Below are 25,291 nucleotides of genomic sequence, written 5' to 3'. Positions count from 1 at the left end.
TTAAAGGAGTTTATCTACACGTGTTGAAAAGAGATACAATTTTTCAAAAATCGATGAAAACTGACTTATAAAATTTCGTATAACTTTTGACTAGTTAATCTTGTAGTTGCATCGCTTTAGATATTAGTTACTAATGTTGTGTACAGTAGAAATACTATGAAAGGAAATTTTTTTAACCAACTTCTTTTTAAACAAATTTTTAAGTCGAACTGAGCAAGTTACGACGGAAATACCCATATACAAATGTATGATCACAAGCAAATTTGTACGCGGTGGGGAAAGAAAGCAAATATAGACTAAAATTCATACCCTATAGTTTCCTCCACGGTAACTAAGTTAAGATTTTAAACACAATTTACGTATTACATTCATGTCAAAGTTCCAATGGGGGATTAAAATCAGGGGCAGATTATGTCCACGGTAACCTGTCAATAACCCAGTATTTAGTGGGATCGAATAAGGTTTTCGGCAATGAAAATTCAGACTAGCTGGAAAAAAATGTTGTAGAGAATTAAACAGTGTCAATCGGTTGTAATAAAATCGAACAAAAAATATTTTTCGCTAAGGCTTAAAAAAATGGCAAAAATGGTAAAACACGGTTTTTAGCGTCAGAAACGAACATCAAACCTTAAAATTAAAAAAATATAGAAGTATGCGTGGCAAAAAGACGAACAAATAAGCTCTGGTCGATCCCAATTGGTCCAGTGGTTTCTCCGCGATAGGCAAAAAACCTCGTTTTTTGAGCCAATATTGAAAAATTAATAACTCTCTTTGGCATAAACATTAAGAACTGAAATTTGATAGAGTTGTAGCTTTAGTAGTCTTTAATAACCGCACCAAATTTCATCAAGATCGGATCTATAGTTTTTGCAAACCGCAGCTAAATGCAAAAAAAGGTACGCTGGCAAAATGGGCTAAAAAAAGTTGTTTACAACGTTAGATACAATTTTATTGTAAGATCACATTTTTTAATACTTACTCTAAAACTTAACAAAGCATCAAATTTTTTTGCTATGTGTACGTTGCGTAAAAAATGATAAACCTAATGGATATTTTTTGCGCATGGCGGTACCGTAAGGGGCAATGAGCCGCCGTAGCCGCCGATGTATAACCTACGTCCACTCTCTGAAGCTCGACTCCGGTGTTATCAACCAAGTACGTTCAAACTACAAGCTCTCTTAAAAATAACTATATCTCGGGAACGAATAACCAACTTCCACACTATAAATAAAATTTGATACTTTGGTAAGTTGTAGAGTACGTATGAAAGAATATGATTCTGCAAAAAATTGTATCTAACGTTGTAAACAACTTTTTTTAGGCCTATTTGCCACAGTATCTTTTTTTGCATTTTGCTGCGGTTTGCTAAAACTGTCGATCTGATCTTGCTGAAATTTGGTATGGTTATTGAAGACTACTAAAGCTACAACTCTGCCAAATTTCAGCTCTCAATGATCATACCAAAGAGAGTTATTAATTTTTGAAATCGAGATTTTTTGCATTTAGCGGGGAAACCACTGCATCACTTGGGATCGACCAGAGCTTATTTTGTTCGTCTTTTCGCCACGCAAACTTCTATTTTTTTTTTTTTTTTTTTTTTTTTTTAAGGCTTATTGTTCGTTTCCGACGGTTAAAACTATGTTTTACCATTTTTTTAAGCCTTTGCGGAAAATATTTTTTGTTCAATTTTATTACAATTGATTGGTATTGTTTGATTCTCTACAACATATATTTTTCGCGCTAGTTTAAAATTTCATGAAAAATTACAGACATTTTAGCTAATTCGATCCCACTAAAGCTTGGTAGTAAAATAACACCCTGTTCAAGGTGTAACTAGCCTGACTTAGCTTGACTACTCCCAAGCCACTACTAGAATTTCTCTGTACCCACACTCAACCTCTCAAATTATTTTATTTGAGAAGGAATAAGAAATAGAACTTGACAATAATTTTATTAACTGTGGGTTAATAAGTCCTTGGTTTTACAGCAGTTATATAATGGCTTTTTGTTGAGTGAAAAATTCATAAATCTTAATGTTTTTACTTAACTTTATCATCTAACAATATCAAACATAATCTATAATATTTAATTGCATAGAGTTAAGGATAATCTGACATACTTAAAGTTCATAAATTTTTAGCTTGAGTAATGGTGATTTTCAAACTTCATTTGTTACTTCTTAGATACATAATTCGAAAGAAATTAGTAGAAAAGTAAGTAAACATGCAAATCATCATGATTTCATTTCAAAGTGTTTATTCAAGTAAAATGTCAGATACAATTATGAAATTTACGTTGAATAACTTGAGGCGAGAATCCAATTTTAGAAAAAAACAATAACCATTACGAGAGATTTAAGCCCTCAAAGATGTTTTAGATGTTAAATTGACCGACAAGATTTATGAAATAGATTAAAGTTTGAGTTACAATAATGCATCATAATTTAATTCTTTATTCGCTATGTACAGTAATCTAAAACAGCTCCACCTAAACGGCAAGAAAAGGCGATGCTGAATAACACGAATACAAAGCCTCTCATGCGCTGCAAACTTTGTCAAGTGTTTTTTGTAGTTTTAATGCATTTTTGATACTTAAAGTATGGATTTTCAGCATTAAAAATTCGTATTATTTGTTCTAAGCAAAAAACAATTTTTGTTACATTATTCATTTATTTATTTTGTTGAACTACAAAATAATAGTTATCCATTTAAAACGAATTCTTGACACGTTTTAGCTAGGTTGTAGAATTTGTGTAATTTTTTGTACCCTTAATCGCTAGACACTATCCTGTTTATTGTACTTATTTTTATCTCTGTGTAAGATTCCTAACCTTAAAAAAGTTGTTAAACCACCCGTTTTTTGTGGCTTATAACTATTTGAATTATAGGATAATGTAACAATGATATAAGATATCTGTATTTTTTATGTGAAAATATCAATCTATGCTTCATCAAATAATACAACCAATGGCTATTGCTGTTGTATATAATTTTTTATTATATCCCCTGACGACGTTTCTCTCCTCTTTGGGTAGGAGCCTTTTCAAGTCCTAATTTTATAAAATATACACGAAATAAATTAACTTAAGGTAACAATACATCCACGTTATCACATTTAATAACATTTTAAAAACTAGAACAATTATAAACAATTTTAACTTCAGTTACAAATTAGAGACTTACAAAAATATTATTTTGTTCGAAGATTCAAAGAACGTCAGTACCCAACGAGGGCATATAGTCGACTGACCTTACATATTCAAATTATCAAATACAAATTTTACATACATATATAGACGAAACCAACATGTATTACATATATATTCGATCTATACAGTGAAAACGCGCGATAAATTCAAATTACAATAAACAAAAAATATAATCAAATACAAATAACAAAAAATAGTGACAACGAAATCAACATTATGGATATAGAACAGAATTATTATAAGAGATTATTGTCTGGGATGATTTTTATTGAACAGAAAAACAATTTCAATAGAATTTTAGACTGTGATAATTTAAATAAAGTTTTTAAACGGTATATACACTTGTTACTTGAGTAAATTAATATTTGTGTTTTTATATCCTTTATTGTAATTTGAATTTATCGCGCGTTTTCACTGTATAGATCGAATATATCGACGGCTCGTACGAAAAGAATCACACTGCAGATATATACGAAAACTACAACATCTAAGAGCTTCTCACGAAGTCTATGACGGTTTACGAAGTCTGGCGAAGACCAATTTACACACTCGCGCTCCACCGAAGACAATCACGCATAGCAACACTCTTACGAAAGAAAGCATGGTATGCGTAGTCGGACGAAAAATATCACAGCTAAGTGCAATATGACGAAAACAATCACGGCTTACCATACTCCGACGAAGAAAATCACACCTCCTAAAGTCTAACGAAAAATATCAAGACTTACTACGCTCTAACGAAAACTATTACGGATAGCAATACTCTTACGAAATATATCACAGTTCGTAGAGTTAAACAAAAAATATCACTACTAACTGCTATCCAACGAAGACCATCACGGTATCTTTTAGCCAACCGAAAAGCTATACAACTCGTCTAGTTGAACAAAAAGTAGAGCACGTCTTACTACGCTTCAAGGAAGAAAGACATATTAATATTGAAGATATTCTTTGTCATTATTATAAATGTTATGTTAAAAGGGTACAATTAAATGTTGAACATGCCAGTTATTCAATGGGGAATCTACGAATCAACTCGCTAAACAGCACACCCCACAGGTAATCTATTTTTATACAGAAAACGTTATTTTTACCTAACATCTAGAGGTATACTTACATAACTTTTAAAATATATACAAATATAAGCAACTAAATTAATTTATCGATGAGTAAGTATTAATGCGAGTAATTTAAAATTGAAATACAAGGTGACATTTTTTTAATTGCTGCGCATGACAATTTTTTGACAAACTAGTCGTTTTAACTAAAAAAATAAAATAAAATAAAGTTGCCTGTGCATATTTGTCTTTTATAGAAATTTTGCTAAATTAAATAACTCACATTAGAACAAAAAATTAATTTTAAAATAATTTTGAGAACCTAGTACAATCAAAATATTTTTTTTACAGAATTACTCTTTCACACTTTCTTCGTTTTACTCTTTCTTCGTTTTTTTTGGGACATTTTGTTTTTTTGGACAAAGTTTCTTAATCTTTTAAGCTTATTATAAACTATAACTAACTATATAACCAACATATATTATATGTAATACATGTTGGTTTCGTCTATATATGTATGTAAAATTTGTATTTGATAATTTGAATATGTAAGGTCAGTCGACTATATGCCCTCGTTGGGTACTGACGTTCTTTGAATCTTCGAACAAAATAATATTTTTGTAAGTCTCTAATTTGTAACTGAAGTTAAAATTGTTTATAATTGTTCTAGTTTTTAAAATGTTATTAAATGTGATAACGTGGATGTATTGTTACCTCAAGTTAATTTATTTCGTGTATATTTTATAAAATTAGGACTTGAAAAGGCTCCTACCCAAAGAGGAGAGAAACGTCGTCAGGGGATATAATAAAAAATTATATACAACAGCAATAGCCATTGGTTTTATTATTTGATGAATTTCGTCTTGCTTGCTGTTGTTGGAGTCATAAACATCATAATCAATCTATGCTTTCAATTGAATGAACTAAAAAATGAAGCATTTAACGTCAAAAAGCAGGAGTGCATGGTTTGTGACTGCAAATATTTTCCAGTATTGCAATAAATTTTCATATTGAATGTATTTAAAATTAAAAAATGTACATGTATGCTGTTTATCAACTTATTATGTAATTTGGCATCCCTAGCCCTAAAAAAGATGTATTGAAATAGTTTTTCGTGTTTCGAAATCATTCATTTTTTTCATTCAGTGTAAAAAAGCTAATTTTTTTGCTATCAAGGTCGCCAACTTTACTTCTAGAATACTTCTTAACTTCAACTACAATAAGTCGCCCTTTATCTTAAGAAAGCTCAGTATCTTGTATTATTATGTTCTTCAATGATGCACGAAAAAAACTGATTAAATGACTCTGGGATCGCTCAAATTATGAGTAAACTATCTTTTAACTTGATTATTAATTGGTCGTACGTTACCTTCATGAAAGTGGGATTTTGGTTCTCTACAATTTTTTATTTCTGTGGAAAACTTTGTATATGTTTGATATTAATTATTATCGATTGACTTACGTTGAACTAAATCATAGACTCATACTGCAGTATATCTGATACATACTTTTGGTATTTTAATACAATAGTTGCCCAAGCATTTTTGTTCTAAAAAAATCATAAACCACGATTTTTAATTATAAATCACTGTATATTTTGTCATATAATTTAAGATATTACACGTAAACATAATATCGATTTTTTATCGCTCAACATAATCATAAAAAATTAATGAACTTTTTTATCAGTTAATATCAATAAAAAATTTTTCAACAAAGTCTCTAAAAACGTATTATATGAATTCTTTTTTTACAAATTAAAAAAATAATTTCGCTTTTTAATTAATTATTTATCTTCAACTACTACGATTTATAAGTATATAACAAAGTACAGCCATCATGAGAGTACATATTTACAATTTTTAATTCTAATTGTATTCTTTATATTATTAAAAAACGTATTGAAGAATAAAGCAACTAGTTATATCGGTATAAAGCCTACAATCTGCAATTTATCTATGAATAATTTTTAAAATTTTAGCTTATGATGCGTAGTTAAACATCAGTTACTTTCGGAATTGAATATTGTACTGAACTAATTACACTTACAAATTATCGTTCTATTAAAAAACAAGTTTCTATTACCATTTTAGAACATTACTTTAGTTTCAAATATGGAATGAAAATGATTGAAAAATTTAATAATGAGACAAGAAAGATAACCGAATATCTTTTATTATAAACGTTATTAATTCATGCAAATGCATACAATAAATATATTTCAAATCCAACTATGTTTGAACATAAATTGAATCAAGATTAACCCATTTTTTAAGAGCTTCTTTTTTTTAGAAAGTAAAAAATTGGCAGGGTATTTTATTGTGTTTCACCGATCAGGATCATGAGAGTGCCAGAATAGATACAAATTTTCTAATGTATTAACTCGCATGAAACTAATTATGAACTAAGAGTTTCATATTCATTTAACAATTATTTTACTTACAATTAGAAGTAGTGTTAGTTAGAGGGTGGTGAAATATAGAGTTGGTTTATCCTAGGTATAGTATTAATGACAGTTAGAATATTTGGTTGGTTTGGGAAAGAGTACAATGGGTGAGTTGGTTTAGAAAAAGTGCATATATAGGATAAAAAGATTGTTTCTTTAAATCGGATCTATAAGATAGTTTGGTTGATTTCCATAAAAGTAGGGCAGTTAAGATAAAAAGTATTTATATAGATTAATTAAGTGGTGTGAGTATATTATACATATATATGCACACACACACGCACGCACGCACACACACACACACACACACACACAAGAGGACTCGTGAAAATCAAGCACCCCAAAAAGAACAAACCTCTATGTCTTTGCCGTTGTTCCTGGATAACGCTAAATGTAGGTTAAAAAAATAATTGTGTACATAGGTAACCCTATTTGTTTATTGGTAGGGGTAGTTTTTGAAGCTCAAAAAACTTGTAGAAATGAAAATGATTATGGAAATAAAGATGTTCAAATTCACAGTATACCCGCTGGAACGACTGGTAAGATTCAACCGTTAGACGTCTATGGTTTTAGACCAGGAAAAATTTCGTCAAATGCTTTTCTGATATGGTCACGTTGAACAATATAAAAATAATTGTACATTTACAAAAACATATTTTAAGGTGGTTCTTCACCTAACCCATTTACTTAAACTTACAGGGAAACTTGGATGGATTGTTATTAAAGTTATAAGGCATCTTCTCTTAAAATTTCAAGTCCCTCTATCAGGCAAATTTTTGAAAACAAGTCATTAAAAAAATGCACTTTTAACATGTATTCTTATGTAGATTACTTTTCCATACTACGATATCATGTAATATCCCGTAAAGTAGACTTAAGATCGTAATAGAAAAAGTTTGTAGTGAAAGAAGAATTTTTTAGCTTTCTAATAATATAACAAAAGTTTGGGCTAATCAGAGAAATAGTATACGATATTTAATCGTAAACGTAATCAGTTATTGATCAGCGAGAGCGAAATGTCTGCCGTGTAAACGAGCAGACGCTCGGATCGCGCGCGCAAATTTAAAATGACTCACTTACTAATATGGTAATAAGACAATCAGTAACATTATTTTATGATTAATATTTGTTGAAAATGAAAATTAGAGTTTATTTTTGTGTTAAAAACGTACATAAGGTAATCATAACAAGAAGCATATCAATATTTCGGATACATCGGATAATAAAAACAAAAGTGAAGGGGTTACGTTTGTGCGGCAGATGACGCTCGACGATTGTATAAAATTATATATATAGGTACATGCAGAAATCGGTGGCAACGTCTGCTTGAGTAGGAGCGTACATGCCATTTTCAGAACCTTGCGTCAAAAAAGAAATTTTCTATAACTCTTACTATGACTTTATTAGCTTTATTTGTATGTAAATGCAATGATATTATGGTCAAGTGCCAGTACAACATATTTTATGTTGCAAATAATACGCTAATCGAAAATTAGAAAACCACCAGGGTCCCGTGTCGCTTTGATACGGCACCATCGTGAAGAACCACCTTAACATTACAATTATTGACCCCTCACCTTCTCACCGTTTTCTACTTCACCCACACCATTTTTGTGGAATATAACTGAAATCTTACTAACCATTATGGACTTTGACACCTACCCACACAGTCATCGTAGTTTATTAATGAAACAAATTTTTAAATAAAATATTATATGTACATACATGTGTATACCTATAAATTTAGTGAAAGTATACTGACGTCGTCTTATTTATTTTGACTTTGAATAAAAAATGTTTTACTGTAGCATGACTTGCACACTATAATACAATAAAATGTAAGAACTCCTACCGGATGTTTTCATAGAATATTCACCGAGTTAACTAAACTGCAGAAAGTCCACATTTCTTACAGTATTACTATGGATGTTTTAGCCACTGTTTGCTTTTGAATCATCCTATATTCCTATCATCCGAAGTACTAAACCTTTGATGCATGTGAGTGTTATACGCGCTAGTGCGCACGTGTGTTAGTCTACATGTGTGCGTGTGCCTAGATCGTAGATTAATGGTATGCACAAATGTACATACAAACATAATGTACGCATATACGTATACACATACCTGCGAGTATTTGTGTGAATATTATGTACATTGTATATCTTCCTAAATTACATAGTGATTTTGAAGGGTTAGTCCAGACAACCCTACCACCCCCTATCTAAATAAGGCAAAATTCGATTGGTTTTTACCTTATTTTTATTGAATTAAATTTTTGTTATGCCCCTCAATTTTAAAAAGCTCCCGCCTCCCCCCTAATGAGGTAACATTCTACCGGATTTTACCTCATTTTAATTAGGTTACATTTTTGTTCAGTGCCCCCCTCTAAATCGTTACTGTCATATAACCCTATAGCCGGATAACCCAATAAGCTTCTCTCACTATTTTAAAGAATTCCCTGCACACACGGAAGATTGTTGTTACCAGAAAAACAGGTACTATATGTTAGTACAAGTATTTTCGATACTCTGTACAAGAAAAATGTGTACTGGTACAGGTATATTTGGTACGGTAGTATACTTTAAAGTACCTTAGTGAGTATAGATAAACCTTATACTTAGTACGTCAAAATCCGATACGTGATACGGGTTTTTCCTGTACCAGTACAGAAAGTTAGTCGGCCAGTGGGAGCATTCAGAATGTCAGTATATATATATATATATATATATATATATATATATATATATATATATATATATGTAAAGAAAATATATCTCCTTTAATTGGAATTCAGGCCGCGCTACTACCGCCTTTATGGTAGCAAACGCAATGTCGCCCGCATTTATTTTATCTGTGGCTGTAAGATGGCCGTGTTAGCGTGTTAGAACAATTGTGAAAACTATTACTTGTCAGTTGAAAAATAGAAATTGATATTGTAATTATAAGCATTAAATGTCGTTTCTTTTACTACAGGTAAGGTTTGTAAAGTTAATTTAATGTTATATTTTGGAATTGGTGTTGAACAAACATGTAAATATCAAATATAAACTTTTATTACAGAGAAACTCAATTGTGTTTTGATTGACGTTATCATTTCACCTAACTGCCGAACAAATAACATTATATATATATATATATACAGCTGTAAAAGTTCAAGAGGCTAGGATTTCAGTATATCCACCACAACACAATATAAAGTTCAATACATTGATACGAATCTAACAAGATGTAATGATAAGTGCACTTGTAGTCACTTTCCTGTTGCGTATAATAATTGGTTTTCACTCGCAAAGAACAATTTACATATTGAGCCAAAATAACAATGACAATCCCATACATGTATGCAAGTATGCACACATATATATACATACATCTCTCCACTGTATATTATAAGCACACGTACTATGCGCGGTAGACGGTACAGTAGAAAGCCATGCGCAGTATACAAATTTAATAGACTATCCATGGTACAGAAAAATCCTGTACCAAAGCTATTGAAAAACTTGTACTAGTATAGTTATAAAACCGACTAGTCACAGGTTTTTCGGTGATCCAGATAAGTATGTCAAAATGTGGGACTGGTTGCAGAAATCTCAAGACCTGTACATTATTTTTCTATGCTCATCACTTTTGGTATAGCTTATTCTGGTAACAACAATCTTCCGTGCAGCCAACCTTCGGCTGAATCTCTAAATGAGGTAAAATGACTACTTTTTACAATTTCTAAACAAATTGTGTGAGTGACACTGTGGTCTTGAATAGAATATCGAATCAAAAATAACTGCTGAAGAACGATCTTTTGCTACTAATCTGGCAGATCTTATATAGACATCTTCTGACTGCTCACTACTTATCGAGACTTATGAAACTTTATCCTACAATAAAGAAAGCATAACGGCTGAAGCAGTAGAAGTGGATGATGATTCGCAAATAGATAAAGAATCTTATGATCCTTATGAAAATTATACAAATCTGCTATTAGAAAATAGATTTGGATTATAAAATGGAAGCTATCACTTATTGGCGTTCAGGTAAAAAAAAGAAGCCTTGAATCTGTGCCAAGTAAGTTTGCAAAAGTCAAACATCAAAGGATGCTGTATAGATAGGAACAAAAAACTGAAACAAAAAGATCAAAATCAGAAAAACTAATAAAAGTTTCAAAGTACGTTTTAGATAAATTTAATAGTGCTTTGAATATATGTTTACCCATTCACGATGCAAATTTGAAAAAATGGGACCTCAAAGCTAGAGAAATTGTACAGGTACTTCCTAAATGGTTTAAGGCTTCATTAAAATGGATACATAACTTAAAGTAAAGCATGGAATAGTCTCTAGAAAAATCAATATGTTTGTCAGTGCTACGCAATTGTCACAGTCAGCTTCGAAATTTGTAGAAAAGATTAGCAAAGATTTAAAATCAAAAAGTGCAGAATATGTTTATCATTCCGATCAATCGGAAATTAATTTTAAAGCTCATGCTGGCCAAACGTTGTCAATTAAGGGAACATTAAAAGTAGAATGTCTCGCTCAATTAATCAACTCATTAACCCATAGTTATACAATACAACCAATTGTTTCAGCTGATGGTAAACTACATTCTCCCTTACTAACAGTCCTGCGAGAAACTGATGGTTAATTTAGATCTATTGTTAAAAAATATGAATAGAGCAAATAATATTTTTTTACCCTTCTAATTCTGGCAAATTAACATATCAAATTGGCGCTAAATGATTCGTAAAAGTGTTTTTATCTACTGCTGGCAGGAACTCTTCTGTTATTGAATTCTTAGTCAGAGCAAACCAAAAAATTATTTGAAACGACTGATAACTTCCATCTTCTTTTAAATCAAGAAAAAGATTTTAAAATTTCAGCTAAATGGCATTTTTACGCTACCACTCATGGAAAGAGAGCGTGTGATGGGATAGGAGCGAATATAAAACGTGGCGTTAGAAGGACGAGTTTGCAACTCTCTGCAGGCAATCACATTTTAGCTGAGCGGCGGAAGATCGTTTTAATAGAATCACTGTCAAGAAACGAAAGTTTTTTTTAGTAGCAAGTGTGAATATTAAGAAACTGCCGTAAAATGGAAAGAACACATTTCTAGTGCAAGAATGATTCCGGGTCCACTGAAGTATCATAAGTTTATCCCCATTAAGGATGATAAATTGATGCTAAAAAAAATGTCTTTGAGTAATGAACATGAAATCTTCGCGAAGTTAAAACGACGTAAAACGAGTGTAACTAATAAGAAGCCAAAAACTAAGTGAAATGTCGGTGTCTTTATATACTGTATACATTTAAAATACGTATATCAAATATTTCATAGAAATTCATTGTTAATTTATTATTATAGAATTCTAGTATGTATAAATGAATTTTATCAAAAAATTTATTACTTATCCATTGCAAACCCTCATTAAATAACTATTGTTTACATCGCCAATACATGAAGCTGAAAAGACCGTAGCAAACGGCACGTGGTGGACCTGCTACCAGCGCGGCTGCAGTGGCTCGCGCCGTCTCGTTTGTTTTTTAAATACTACGTAAAAACGATAAACTTATAGATAAAAAAAATTATCTAATTTAAAGAATATTTATTGCTGCCAAACAAAATGTGACGCTCAGTAATTGAAGGTGGTGGTGGTGGCAAAACTGAACGTCTTTTAAACTAAAATCAACAACATCTTTTTAACATGACAACGCTCGTCATTTACATTCAAACATATTTTTCTTATTTTACTACACATACGTGACAGAAAAACTTTTACATTTTACTTTAAAATATAAGCTCAATTGATCCGGAACATCTTTCCCCCATGCAAACATTAGGTTTGTACTATATAATAAAAATGAATAATGTGGTAGGGGTGAGAGTAGCTTCATAGAGTCGAACAATTCAAACTTAAAATCATGATAAATTAAATAGTCTACATCTGATGAGTAGCTTCATTTAATTCGTAGAAAACAAATTGACTTTAAAAGATGAAGCCTTTCATTCGACAACTTAAAATATGCAAAGACAATCGCCTCACAGCTAACGGTCCGCAACAAACTTCTACGCTTGTTACCTCGTGCCCCTAGGATCTACAGGGGATGTGCCATAACACTACAGCTTACACAAACAACGCCTTTCACTCGTGAGTGTTTAAACAACCGTCTTTGTAAACTCTTTTCAATTTTTTAAATAAAATCAAAATTTCCAATTTTCAATTCGGATGTCAACAGCCATAAATTATTTTAAATAATATGTGTTTCAAACTACAATCCATCGTAAATCAGAGATTCCTTGGTGAGTATCACTGCCAATCAAGCCACAGATTGATCTCACTTTCGATCTCTCTGTCCAAGTGCCAACCCCATCGAAACAAAAAAAAAACTTCTCTTCAAATAACTATTCGCATTGAGATGGTTCTAGAAGATTATGATAACAGAAGTTTTGGAAGATTCTGACTTATTCGTCAAAGCTACAAAAAAATTAATGTATTCTTTTGTCACTACCAAATGTGTCACAACCGTATCACATCCATACTACAAAAACATGCATTCAAACCTCATGTCCATCCAAAATATGTTTATCTAATGTCCTAAACAATCTCCACCTTACAACAATAGTTTTTCCTAACTATACTGAATTAACAATGTTGAATAATCAAATAACAGGAAAAATTGAAGTTTTATAAAATATTAATAACTGCTTTGCTAAACCTAGAAGAGAAGGCTGCTCGCATAAGGTCAACTAAATACGGCTTCTCACCCAGAAAATCTCAGCCTCCCTCACTGAATGCTTCGTCTCGCCAGCACTCTTAGACCTTCACTGCTCGAAAAGTGCATCTCTGCCGTCGCGATCTGGGTCGATTTCAGAGCAAACTTCCGGGTCCTTCACTGCTCGGGGTGTGCTCCCCTGCCGTCGCGAACCCGATATCATGTATCACGTGACCACCGACTGGCCCGGCATTTCCGCCATGCGTTCTTCAACCATGCTCACGGTGGATCACCAGTCAGTGTAACGGCTGACGAGACTGTCATATTTAAAGGCAAATCTAATTCAGGCTCAATGCTCATAGGCCGATAACTTTTAATTTACATTTCAGTTGTATCTTGACTAGTAAAACTTGTTTGAATAAAATAAAAATTGAATGTTTCCACTCAAGCTGACAAAACATACGTTCACGGGAATAACAAAATTTTACGCGAAATCGCATGAGTAACGAGTAATTATGCTTTCGCTACGTGACTTAAAGACGTAGGAGATGCAATACAATATATTGCACCTTTACATAGTCAAGATAAAAATGTTATTCGCGCGCTTGTCCCGCTACTCAACTTCTGCGGAATAAAGACAAATATTAACGTAGTGTGCACGACCTGAATGCAGTCACATATGTATGACTTGCGGAAAAAGAAAAACGCAAGACGGCATACGGGTATGCACTGCTGCTAAGTACGACCAGGACGACGAGGTAACAGCGTGCGCGAACGCACTGCCACTAAGCAGGACCAGGACGACAACGAGACGGCGTGCGCGAACGCACTGCTGGTTAACAGGACCAGGACGACAAAGAGACGGCGTGCATGAACGCACTGCCGCTTAAGGATCAAAACAACGAGATTACGGCGTGCGCAAACGCACTGCCGTGTAGCAGGGTTAGGGCGACTAGAATGGCGCACGATATTGTGTAGGAGTTGGCGGCAGTGACTCGTCCCCTGCGCCAACGATGCTGCTACTTCCACTGTCACGGTCACTGCTGCAGTCGCTGCTGTCGTTGTTGCTGTGCTATATTGTTGAAGTGTTCTCTGGAGCCGTTTTCTTTCTTTTTCCCAAGTTCTCTCCTGCTTGAATTCCTGATATAACTACAATTCCCGGGTTTTGGCACTAAAATGTTGCTGACAAAATCAGCTTCGCGCAAATAAAGAAACATCTTTGGAAAATTATCGAATTTGAAGAATAATTATTGCTACCAAACAAAATGTGACTCTCAGTCATTGAAGTTGGTGGCAAAACTAAACGTCATTTTAACCAAAATCAACAATATCTTTTTAACATGACAACGCTCGCCATTTACATTTGAACATATTTTTCTTATTTTACTACACATACCTGACAGAAAAACTTTCAGATATTTCACTTTAAAATATAAGCTCAATTGATCCCGAACATCCTCTCATTCATGTCAATATCTACGTTAAAAAGTCTAATCTTCCAATCTAGATAGACCGAAAGATGCCAAAAGTTCAAGATCACGAAGATACAACGTGTATTTTGAACTTTAACATTTTTTGAGGTTATGGAGGCAAAATTTGTGATAACGGATGCCACCACTAAAAAGCTGAAAAAAAATACGTAAGAATATGTGTTTAGATAATTTTTTTATTAACGTCTTGAGATTGAAACCATGAGTTGAAAACGTCGTGTTTTACTCGCGCGGGCCGTCTACAGCAGCGCTGGGGTAGTTAAGGTGATTATCCCCATATTTAGGCGTTAGTTAGGATGATTTTTCAGAGTTAAATAGCTTGGGAAGATGAAAATGATAATGGTAAAGGTGCGTTAAACTATTTAAAATCAACAAATTTATTTTTTCGACTAGAAGTTGATTAAACTCGCTCTACCCAGAGTTAGATGTTAGCCTGCTGAAAGGTTATTAATGGTGTTTACGAGGGTTGTAACGGCTTATGCAGATAGGGTGTATCAGAGTTAGCTTATCTGTGGTTAGTATCTTAATTTTCTGATTGAAAAACAGTTGATTAAATATGCTCTACCCAGAGTTACGTGGGTTACCCTCCTCAAGGGTTGAAAGGGGTGATTCATGAGGATTGTAACGGTTTGTGAGATGAGATATATCAAGGTTTATGTGAGTTAGCTTATCTGTTGTTGGAATCTCAATTTTTTGATAGAAAAGCAGTTGATTAAAAATGCTCTACCCAGAATTATGTAGGTTAGCCTGCTTAAGGGTTGAAAGGGGTGGTTTGTTAGGGTCGTAACGATTTTTGGAATGAGATAAATTAGGGTTGAGATAAGTTTGCAGGGGTCAATAGGAGAACCGTGAGGTAGAAGAATTTTTCCTTGTTTTGCGGGGGAGCAACTAGAGACGCGTGAATAAACGTGAAGTAGCGTAGAAAGGCTTTTAGATATACAAGGTTTCTTCACGCATTTTTTTGTTGCTTTTAAAAAATCACTAAGTAGGGGAAAAGGTATAAAAGCAGAATAATTTTAGTGGTGTTCAAGTAGTAAGCTGCCCAACTTACACAATAAAATTATATAATATAAAAAAAATTTCACACATTTTTTTAAGCTTTTTCAATAGCACTAAGTGAAAGAGACAGTAACATGAAATACATGCAGAGAAATAAATATTAAAAATTCAAAGATACTGCAATCTCCATGAAAATTAGAAAGTCAATGATGTACCTTTAATAATATTTATTAAAAATAACAAATCTTCCTGAATAGTGTAATTATGACTTGTCATAACGAGTACACCTTTTTTAAATAATCAAATTTTGAATCTCATAAAAGGAAATTTATAAGAATATAATGTGACTAATTATGATAGAATAGGTCATACCATATACATAGGTATCAATAAATCAGATTTATATAAGTTGTCCGATTCAAATGTTAATCAATATTCATGAAAGTTTGCAACTCCATAAAGTAGATTTAAAAGTCGGAGCAATAGTTTTGTTAATACGGAATTTAAGTATAACTGACGGTTTGTGCAACGGCACATGACTAAATATTATTAAATTATTCAAGTATAATATTGAAGCCAAAATTATTACTGAACAAAAACTTGAAAATGAATTCCTTACGCCGAAAATCACTTTTAAATCACACCTCGTCATGACCTTTCATACTCTACAAAAAGTAATATCCTTAAGTTTTAGAATTTGCTCTGACAAGTAACAATTCCGAAGGACAAAGTTTGAAAAAAGTAAGTATATGCTTAAAAAGCTTTTATTTTGTCATGGACACTTTCCTGTCAAGATGCAAAACTGAAAGTGGAACATTTATGCACGTTGAATGTGAAAATAATTTAGAAGTGAAAAATGTTCAAGAAGAAATTGTTTTTAAAATTATGCACGTTTTGAAAAGACAAAAAATAACTAATTAATAGTAGTTACATCATTCTAACGCTATTATTTGATATTAGTATAAGACATATGTCAATCTTCTGTTATGATACAGTTTTGATAAAATCATGATGCTGCATAACTATTGAAACTGTTTATTTAAATAAAATCATTTTAACAATTTTTTTTTGTGCCACCTTTGTAAACTTTTATAATTACTTTATATGGGTATCAAAAAACAATAATTAAAACGTAGCGATTATCAAGATTTTGTTTTGTAAATCTTATCTGTTGAAAATTATAGTTGTATTTAAATATCACCATTATGTATTAAATAGTAGTTTTTTTTAGTACGTATACATAAAAAGTAACAGGTTGGAGTCACACGGGTTAAAAAAAACTAAGCAAATATGTAGAAATTTAAATGAACCATACAACTCAAGAAAAATTGTAGTGATTTCAACTGTCAAATTGCCGTGTTACAGGCTGTCCTGATATGTAAGGTCAGTATCAAGGATCTCTTAGTTAACGGAAATATGTCTCCTCGATGTGGCTCGCTTGATACGGTGTTGGTAAAAAGAACGCGCCTGCGCGACAAGTATGCGCAGCTCTTCTGCACGTCCTATTGCCTCCCTTTGCCCCTACCGGAGTCACAGCCACTCACACGGATGCATACAGGACACCAATAAGACACGCGCGTAGGCGTATGGCACAAACAAACATACATAGCGGCAATGGCCGCCATCTGCTGTGAAAGCAAAGGCTGTCTCTGTCCTGCTCAGTAGTCGACGGTAAGGCCCTTGCCAACGAGACGCCGTGGTGATAGACCCTTGCCACGCCCGCAGCTGACAAGAGCAACGAACAAGCTGAACGCACAGCCGACTTTTTCAAGAGCTTCCTGATAATGGCATTGTCGTGTATGTAAGCCCGCACCTTCCTCGTGCCTTAACCCATCAAGACATCGAGTATAATCGAGAGAGCAGTAGTCTGGTAGGTGCAGTGTGCATACCGTAGTAGAATAGTGATCGACGAGCAGTTGAGCCATACCCATTCGCATAACGTTAACTGAGAATCACGTAAGAATTCGATATAAAGAAACATTAAATTTTCTGCCATAGAGCAGGCTGTGTTGAAGAGATACTCGTAGCCCACGTAGTGTATGCGATCAAGCAATTCTATAGTACGTGCTATTAACGATTAAATACTTATACTTCAGTAAATTTGGTAGATTTTAATATAATAATAACACGACAGTAAGGAACGTGAAAAGTGCGGACTTAGTACTTGGGACAGGAACAAGGAAAGGGATGGGAGGCCTCCCATTACAGAAGGGGGATAGATGGAAATTAGGCAACTTTTGATTCGAGAAGGTCGCCTAAACCCTCCTCGAGGAACATTGCGTGGTGAAAAATCATAGAGGTACTTGCCCGAAAAGTCGCACTGGCCGGGAATCGAACCACGGTCTCCCGCGTACCAATTCACGACCTAGCCGACAGAGCCACCGCGCGCTCTGTATACATAGCTATATAGAAGAGTATATAATAACTAAATATCATATGTATCGTACATATAAATACTTACGTACACTCATATACTATATGTTATATATGTGTAAAAAAAATTTTTAATTTTACGCACTTCGAGAATCGAACCCAAATTGCGTGGATTGGTAGTCAAGGACCTTATTGATTGTGCTACGCAGCATGCCGATCTGATCTCTGTTCTTATTACTTATGGATACCAACCAAGAACTTCTGAATTAGAAAATTGATCTATAATCGGGTGTTTTCATATTATATATAATTAAGCCTGCCGATTTCAAAAGAAATAGTAATGATTATTTTTGAGTGGTCTAATAATATCAAAATTGTGTGAAATTATGTTTTAAAATTCGTTTTGCTTTTATCTTTTAACGGTTAGATATACAGAAAAAATAAAAATACCAACGTATAGAACGAAAAATTTTCTGTCAATAAGCACTTTTATTTTTGTTTCGACTAGCGCAAAATATTGAGAAAAAAATGAAAAAGGCATTTTGGCAGTACCTGTAAAAGTAAGTGAGATAGAGAGAGCCATTGATCGTCTGCTGTCACGCTTGCTCTCTCTCTCTTTCTCTCTCTATTGTACTTATACAGGTAGGCCTTTTTCACGGCTTTTTCAAATATTTTGCACATGTAGAAAATGATGAATTAATTTTAGGATTAGTATCATTTTTTCATTATTTAAAAAAAATCTCTTCTCTGTAAACAGAATTACTTTGAAATATCAATATTTTACCATAATGCAGGGTTTTTCCGCGGACTTCCCATTGTGTTTATTCAAACTCCATTTTAACCCGTGTTTAATAAAGAGCCAATGAAATTCGCGCACGTGTGCAACTACGCACAGTAAACAGGTAGCCAAAAAGAGAAAGAGAGACAGAGAAAGCAATACACCTGATCGCTTGTTAAACTAATGTATGTACCTATGTGTAGGTAGGTGGTATAGGTATACTGTTTGCCATATATTTTTGTTCTTTCTTGTTCTCGTTGTTTATATGTTAATGAACAACAAAAAATATAAACATAATTTGCTTTTTCCTAATCTATAATATTCACTGATAAAAATACATATTTATAAATAAACTGTCTTTTTAATATAACAATATGGAATGAAGATTATTTAGAGTCAAAAAAATAGTAGTTTTTGTCGGATAAGTGCCATCGTCTCCGGGGCTATTTTGCTACTATTTCCTACCTCGGGCGTTTTTGAGAGGCTAGTGTGCCCTTGGTAGGAAAAATAGCATTCGCCGCGTAAGCACCATCGCTCCGTGGCTACCTTATGTCTGTACCTTGGGCCGCCAAACAGCTCTGAAGACAACGGCACTTATCTAACGAGAACTACTATTTTTATCTTAGACAATCAAACACTACCGAGTTCAATAACATATTATTCTTTAATGTTTTACATCTGTCGTGGGTCCTGAGACCCACACCTATTTATTAGTTTTATTCATTTTATTAAAGTTTTACTATATTTTTTTTTCATTAGTATACAAGATTAATGTTCTCTTTAGCTGCACAGCATTAGTGTAATAATTTAGAAGGTGCATATTTCACTCAATCTTGCTGCAGTCGACGTATCTTGCCCTTCTCTAACGTACGCATTTATTGTAATTATAGTTATATCCCCAATCCTCCTCCACTGCTTCTGTAGTGCCCGGCTTAATAAAGTAAACAGATTACTGTATTAATTGGTTGTTGGTTTTAATCTTTAAACTCGGGCATCGGAGTGTTTTGGTTTTTCGTGATTTTCTAGGGCTCCGGACAATGACTACCACAGGTTTTATTATTTGTTGCTACTTAAGTTTTACTAAATATGTATGATCATATGATATCATAGGATTACACGTAACCATTTTAACCTTAACGCATGAAAGAAATAATAAAAACAAAAAAAGTCAACGCACCTTAGATTTTATATATTACAACCTAATAAAGTTGAAAAGAATAAATTTTTAAATAAATTTTTTGTGAGTTTTAAATCTCTACAGCTTTAAAAAATATCCCTGTTCATAGATTATACGGGAGAAACTGCAAATCAATGACCTTTTATGGCCAAGGGTTATTTTATGGCATAAGGAATGCACGGTACTTTTCAGCATAATTCTATTTTTTTATTTTTTAGAGCTTTTTACTTGATCAAATAAACTGTATGGATTCCGAACAAATATGTTTTGAATAAAAAGATTTTTGTTCTGAGAAGTGTCAGAAATAGATGTAAAATTTTTACTGAAAACGTTTCACATAACATGTCAACATACTGCAGTGTTTTATTTAGTGAGTCTCGGGTGAAGCCGAGACCTAGTATCATATAAGCGACTTAAAATGAGCGTATTATATACGCGACTAAAAATGACAGAAGCGAGCCGAACAAATGAGATGTTATCAGTATAAAAAATGTTTTGAAATGTTCGGAAGATTCGATGAAAACGCACATCAATGTATGTGTTATCAGAAATTTTAAGCTCTCTTAATATGTTGTTAAGAAAACTGGTACACTCTCATGTACGTAAACTGCATGATTTTGTGCAAAGAAAAATGCGAACCCTTAAATTAAGAATTTTCACGCACTGATTTTAAGGTTTTGGATCTGCATCACCTTCATATGTATTTATCTGTCAAATCAAATTTCTCACCCTAGACCATCAATACAAACGCTAGCACAACGAGATACAATTAATGGCAAGTCAAAACTTACAAGCTTGACAGCACTAGGGAACAGTATTAAAAGAAAGGATCAGAATATGTTTTGCCATGTAGATCTGAAAAATGAAGCGCACGCGCGTGTGTGTATAAGAGAGAGAAAGAGAGAGAGAGAGTGTGTGTGTGTGTGTTGAGGTACCTCATGGGGGCAGTTATATTTGTCGGATAGTAATTATAAGGACAAATTAAAGTCTGCATAAGTCACTTTCACTAAACACACGCGTACGTGTGTGTGTGTGTATTCGTCATCCCCGACAGTAAAGTTTGTTGATCACGTCCGCTTAGTAAGACGTAAAGCGACAAATGTACGGCCGCTGGATTTCTTTACGTCCTGTAAGCAAGGCGCTTTGACGAGGTCCGTACTCTCAAATGCACACTGAATATCTATCTATATATATGAGTTTTATAACGAATATTTGCGTGTGTGTGTGTGTGTGGCCAAGTGTTGTATTTTTTGACGGCCTGACACGTGCATGTGTGCTCATTATCTTTTCACCTTTTCAGTGCCTTCTGCTATCCACTTTTGTCATTGCGTCGAATCGGTTCGCGCCTACAGCGTTGCCCGGTTTTTTACCTTCTCTTACTTATCGTTTTCCGTATGATCTGTTTCTCGTCTCTTGTGTCCGTATACTCAAAATTAACACTACGTGCTTTTTTTTACAAACTTAATTTCAAGTTCAAAGTTACTTGTAGATAATAGTGATCAAATTTTAATGGCTGTTGGAATGGCTATTTTCTTTTAGCATTCACTATTGAATTATGCGTAAGTTTTTTTGGTGGCCGATCGGTCGGTCCAATTCCTCAAGAAAGTGTATCTATATTGAGTATGTACATTAATATACATGCTGAAAGAATCGGAACGACTGTAAGACCGATCACGAAAAAAACGTACCCATTATTGGGCACGTTCGATTATCCATCGTTTGTTCGTTCGCACTCCGTTAGGACCTCGGTGTTTAGGACTAGTGCTTATAAGTAACGCACGGTTTACCGAGCGATTTATTTTTCCCTACGCCAACCAAATCAAGCTATTGAACAAACTTTTCTATACGGGATGACGAAAAATCGTATACGTCACTTGGCTGTAAAGCGTCACTTTACGACCTCGTGACGTAATATACGTATATATATGACAAACTATTCCGCCGCCCCTCCACTGACCCCCACCATCAGTTTACAAGGCTTCCCCTTGAAATAAAATAAAGTACGTTTGTTTTTTACTGTATTTATATAAGTATGCAACCCACCAATTTTTTTAAGCACTTTCATTGTCACACCACCAATTATATCTCTCTTAATTTTTTTTTTTTTTAGTGATATTTTTCAATTTTTTCAACATATTCTTTGAAATATAACCTAATCACTGAATTATTTTATGCAATATCGTTATGATACTTAATAGACCAACTTAAAAGTTTTACTTTCTATTGTACTGAGTCTGTTTTTAATAACTAATAGGCTCTTCATTAATATTTAGTTTAATTTTTTAATGTAACGTATCCATTTCTCCACACAACTCATGAAGTAAATGGATTAGGCCCGTCTATTTTCTTATTATTTTAATTCAAATACAATAATTACCAAACAAATACAAACCAATATGTGACATAATATAATAAGTATTCATCAAGTTTTTTTTGCATTAGAATATAAATAGTAAAGACGTGGTAATCATCGCCAGGAGTCCTACATGTCATTGGTTATATATGTACATACATACATAGATAGGTATATACAGTATACATGTATGTATTCACAAAACTTATGTTATTTTGAAATTTAGATAATTTATGTATTTGAAACAATAATATTTTGATTACGTATGAATTTGAGTGTAATATAACAAATACAACTTTAATTTAAATATTATTGTAAATTGTCTTGAAAAAATAATTAGTCTCAAATAATAAATTATTTTTTGCTTTGATACCTTTTTCTAATTAACAATAATGTAAAAATTCGATCTATAATTATAAATTTGTATAGCTTTATAAGACATACAGTAATACATACAATTTGAATGTTACATACGTCACTTTTTAATACATTAAATTAAAAATAAGTTAAAGTAGCGGTGAGGGGGGTTCGTGCGTATAGCGCGCAAGAGACAGATTTCCACTAATATATTTATACAGTAAACCGCCAACCCTAAGTCCCCATACCTAACACCATCAATGTATGTGTTGAGTTACACGTATATACTGTTTTCTCTTGGCCCCTTTCTACTAGTTTACTTTTTGACCCAGGTTTATTATTTATGTATACTGTACATAATTTTTACAGGCATCCAGAAAACAGATGCACAGTGGTACAATGCTTTAACTGGTCATCTTACCCAAGAACAACAGAAGTCCATGGCAGCAGTTATGTTATTAGCTGATCAACGGATAGCAGCATTAGAAAGTAAACGAATTGAGCAAAGTGGAGGTATGTAAATTCTTTTCGTACTTATTGTAATATGTTGCAGTCATAATATTATATTATTAATTAAAAATACTGTTTTTGATAGGATATAACTTCACATCACAAATTGTACCCACTTCATTTAATTTTGGTGGAACACCTCTGGGACAATAAATGGTAAAACGATAATAAAGAAAAAGTTTCAGTAATTTATAATCACCAAAAAAATTGAATATGAATTAACAAATTGAAGTTACAACTATTTTTATGCAAATTTGATGTACATTAGTAACGTAATGCAACTGGAAAAATTCGTGTACACAATACAAAATTCCCATTATTAACTAAATACGTTTCTGCACTGTTGATCAATCATCTCTTGACCTGTACAAAATATGATTATCAATAAAAAAAAAGCTACTGTTACTGTACAACTGGTAATAAATACTGTACAACTGGTTATAAATACTTCAAGCAAGTACTTTGGCGTATATTAGAATTGATCTGGACGATGAAGCTACTATAAAATAACTTTGTACTATATCAAATTTTTGTGAATCCCTAAACTGTATTGCAAATGTAGTATAAGTTCTGTTAACTGCCTAACGAAAGAAACTAAACTACTGGTACAACTCTGTCGATTCTGCATGTTTTCTCTTGTAATGTCTCTCACAGAAGAGGGACATAAAAAAACTTTCAAATTTCTGTTAAAAAAAAAAAAAAAAAAAAAAATTCATGTGAATTGTGTAAGATATGTTCAAACTTAATTAAAAAAAAAATTAACAAAAAACAAAACAAGATTTTCTTTTTCTCGTATAGTTCCTCTACATTATTGCTTTTAGCACTATCAAGTCGTGAGGGAGCGTGACAAGGCAAGTTTGAGAAAGCAGACAAAGACCTGGCAACCGCGCTACTATTTACCGCAGATTCGTATAGTCGAATTTACAAGTAGCAAAAATAAGGATTTTTGTGCAAATGAGATATGTATATCTCAAACTGCTCTAAACAAGATTTTATCAGGTTCAGTGTATAAGAAATGGTCTTACACAGCGTTGCTTAAGTAGATGCCTGCTCGGCGGCAAATTTAAATACGTAAAAAAATTATGTGTCTCTAATACAATTTATATATTTTTATAACTCTACACTTCTTTAAGAACCGTGGAAATCACTAGTACCATTTATGTAGTCTTCGTAGAAGATAAACAAGAATTATTTGTGGAAAATGCTCGAATTTTCAGTTAATAAAAATTATTAATAATTAATTATGGGCAATCTAAAGATAATTCAAGTTTTCTACACTAACAAATAACATCCTAGCTATTTTATTAGAAAAAAAGTACAGTCGTTTAATTTTACCATTTCCAATAATTGATCAAGCCCACATTTGGCAACATAGTTTGGAGCTTCCGAAGAAAACTAAAAATTGAGATGTTAGACGATTAAAACGTAACATTATTTTCCATTTTTTAAATCTTAAGTTATGAGAAAGGGAAGCAATCATTAAATTTAGTGATTAACATAGAGTAAACGGGGGTATTATCGCGGTTTTTTTTTAGTGGTTAGCTTCAAATGATTGTCTAAGAAATTAAGTGTGTCAAATCGTTGTGATTTTTTTTTTTATTGACGTTGGACTCAAAAACTATTGAATTCCACTTTTATAAATGTATAAACTCATGAATATCGATTTAAAAAGAGGTTTTAAAGTTCAGTTGTCAATGCTGGTATTATTGCGGGCCTGTATGTATTATTGTGCATGTATTATTGTGGTCGATTTCAATGCTAAATCAACCGATTATCTGCAATAATACCATCATAGTGAAAGAGGTTACGGGTGTACCAGTTATTGCGGATGTGATTTTTT

The 25,291-nt window shown here is 32.9% G+C and overlaps 1 protein-coding gene across 3 annotated transcripts in view; it reads left to right on the top strand.

Moving 5' to 3' along the window:
* Positions 1–24,157, top strand: part of msk (importin-7 msk) — a 133,649-nt gene extending 109,492 nt beyond the window's left edge. For all 3 annotated transcript variants that reach the window (XM_089598333.1, XM_089598332.1, XM_089598331.1), the window contains 2 exons: positions 23,311–23,454; positions 23,537–24,157. In XM_089598333.1, coding sequence (XP_089454459.1) covers positions 23,311–23,454; positions 23,537–23,604 — 212 coding nt within the window. In that variant the 3' untranslated portion in view covers positions 23,605–24,157. The remainder of the gene's footprint in view (positions 1–23,310; positions 23,455–23,536) is intronic.
* Positions 24,158–25,291: the final 1,134 nt, after the last annotated feature.

The sequence above is a fragment of the Copidosoma floridanum genome, unplaced genomic scaffold, assembly GCF_036245765.1.
Source record: "Copidosoma floridanum isolate Cflo_tuat_1 unplaced genomic scaffold, Cflo_Japanese_pri ptg000006l, whole genome shotgun sequence".
Classification (NCBI taxonomy): Eukaryota; Metazoa; Arthropoda; class Insecta; order Hymenoptera; family Encyrtidae; genus Copidosoma; species Copidosoma floridanum.
This window is presented reverse-complemented; position numbering and strand designations above follow the sequence as displayed.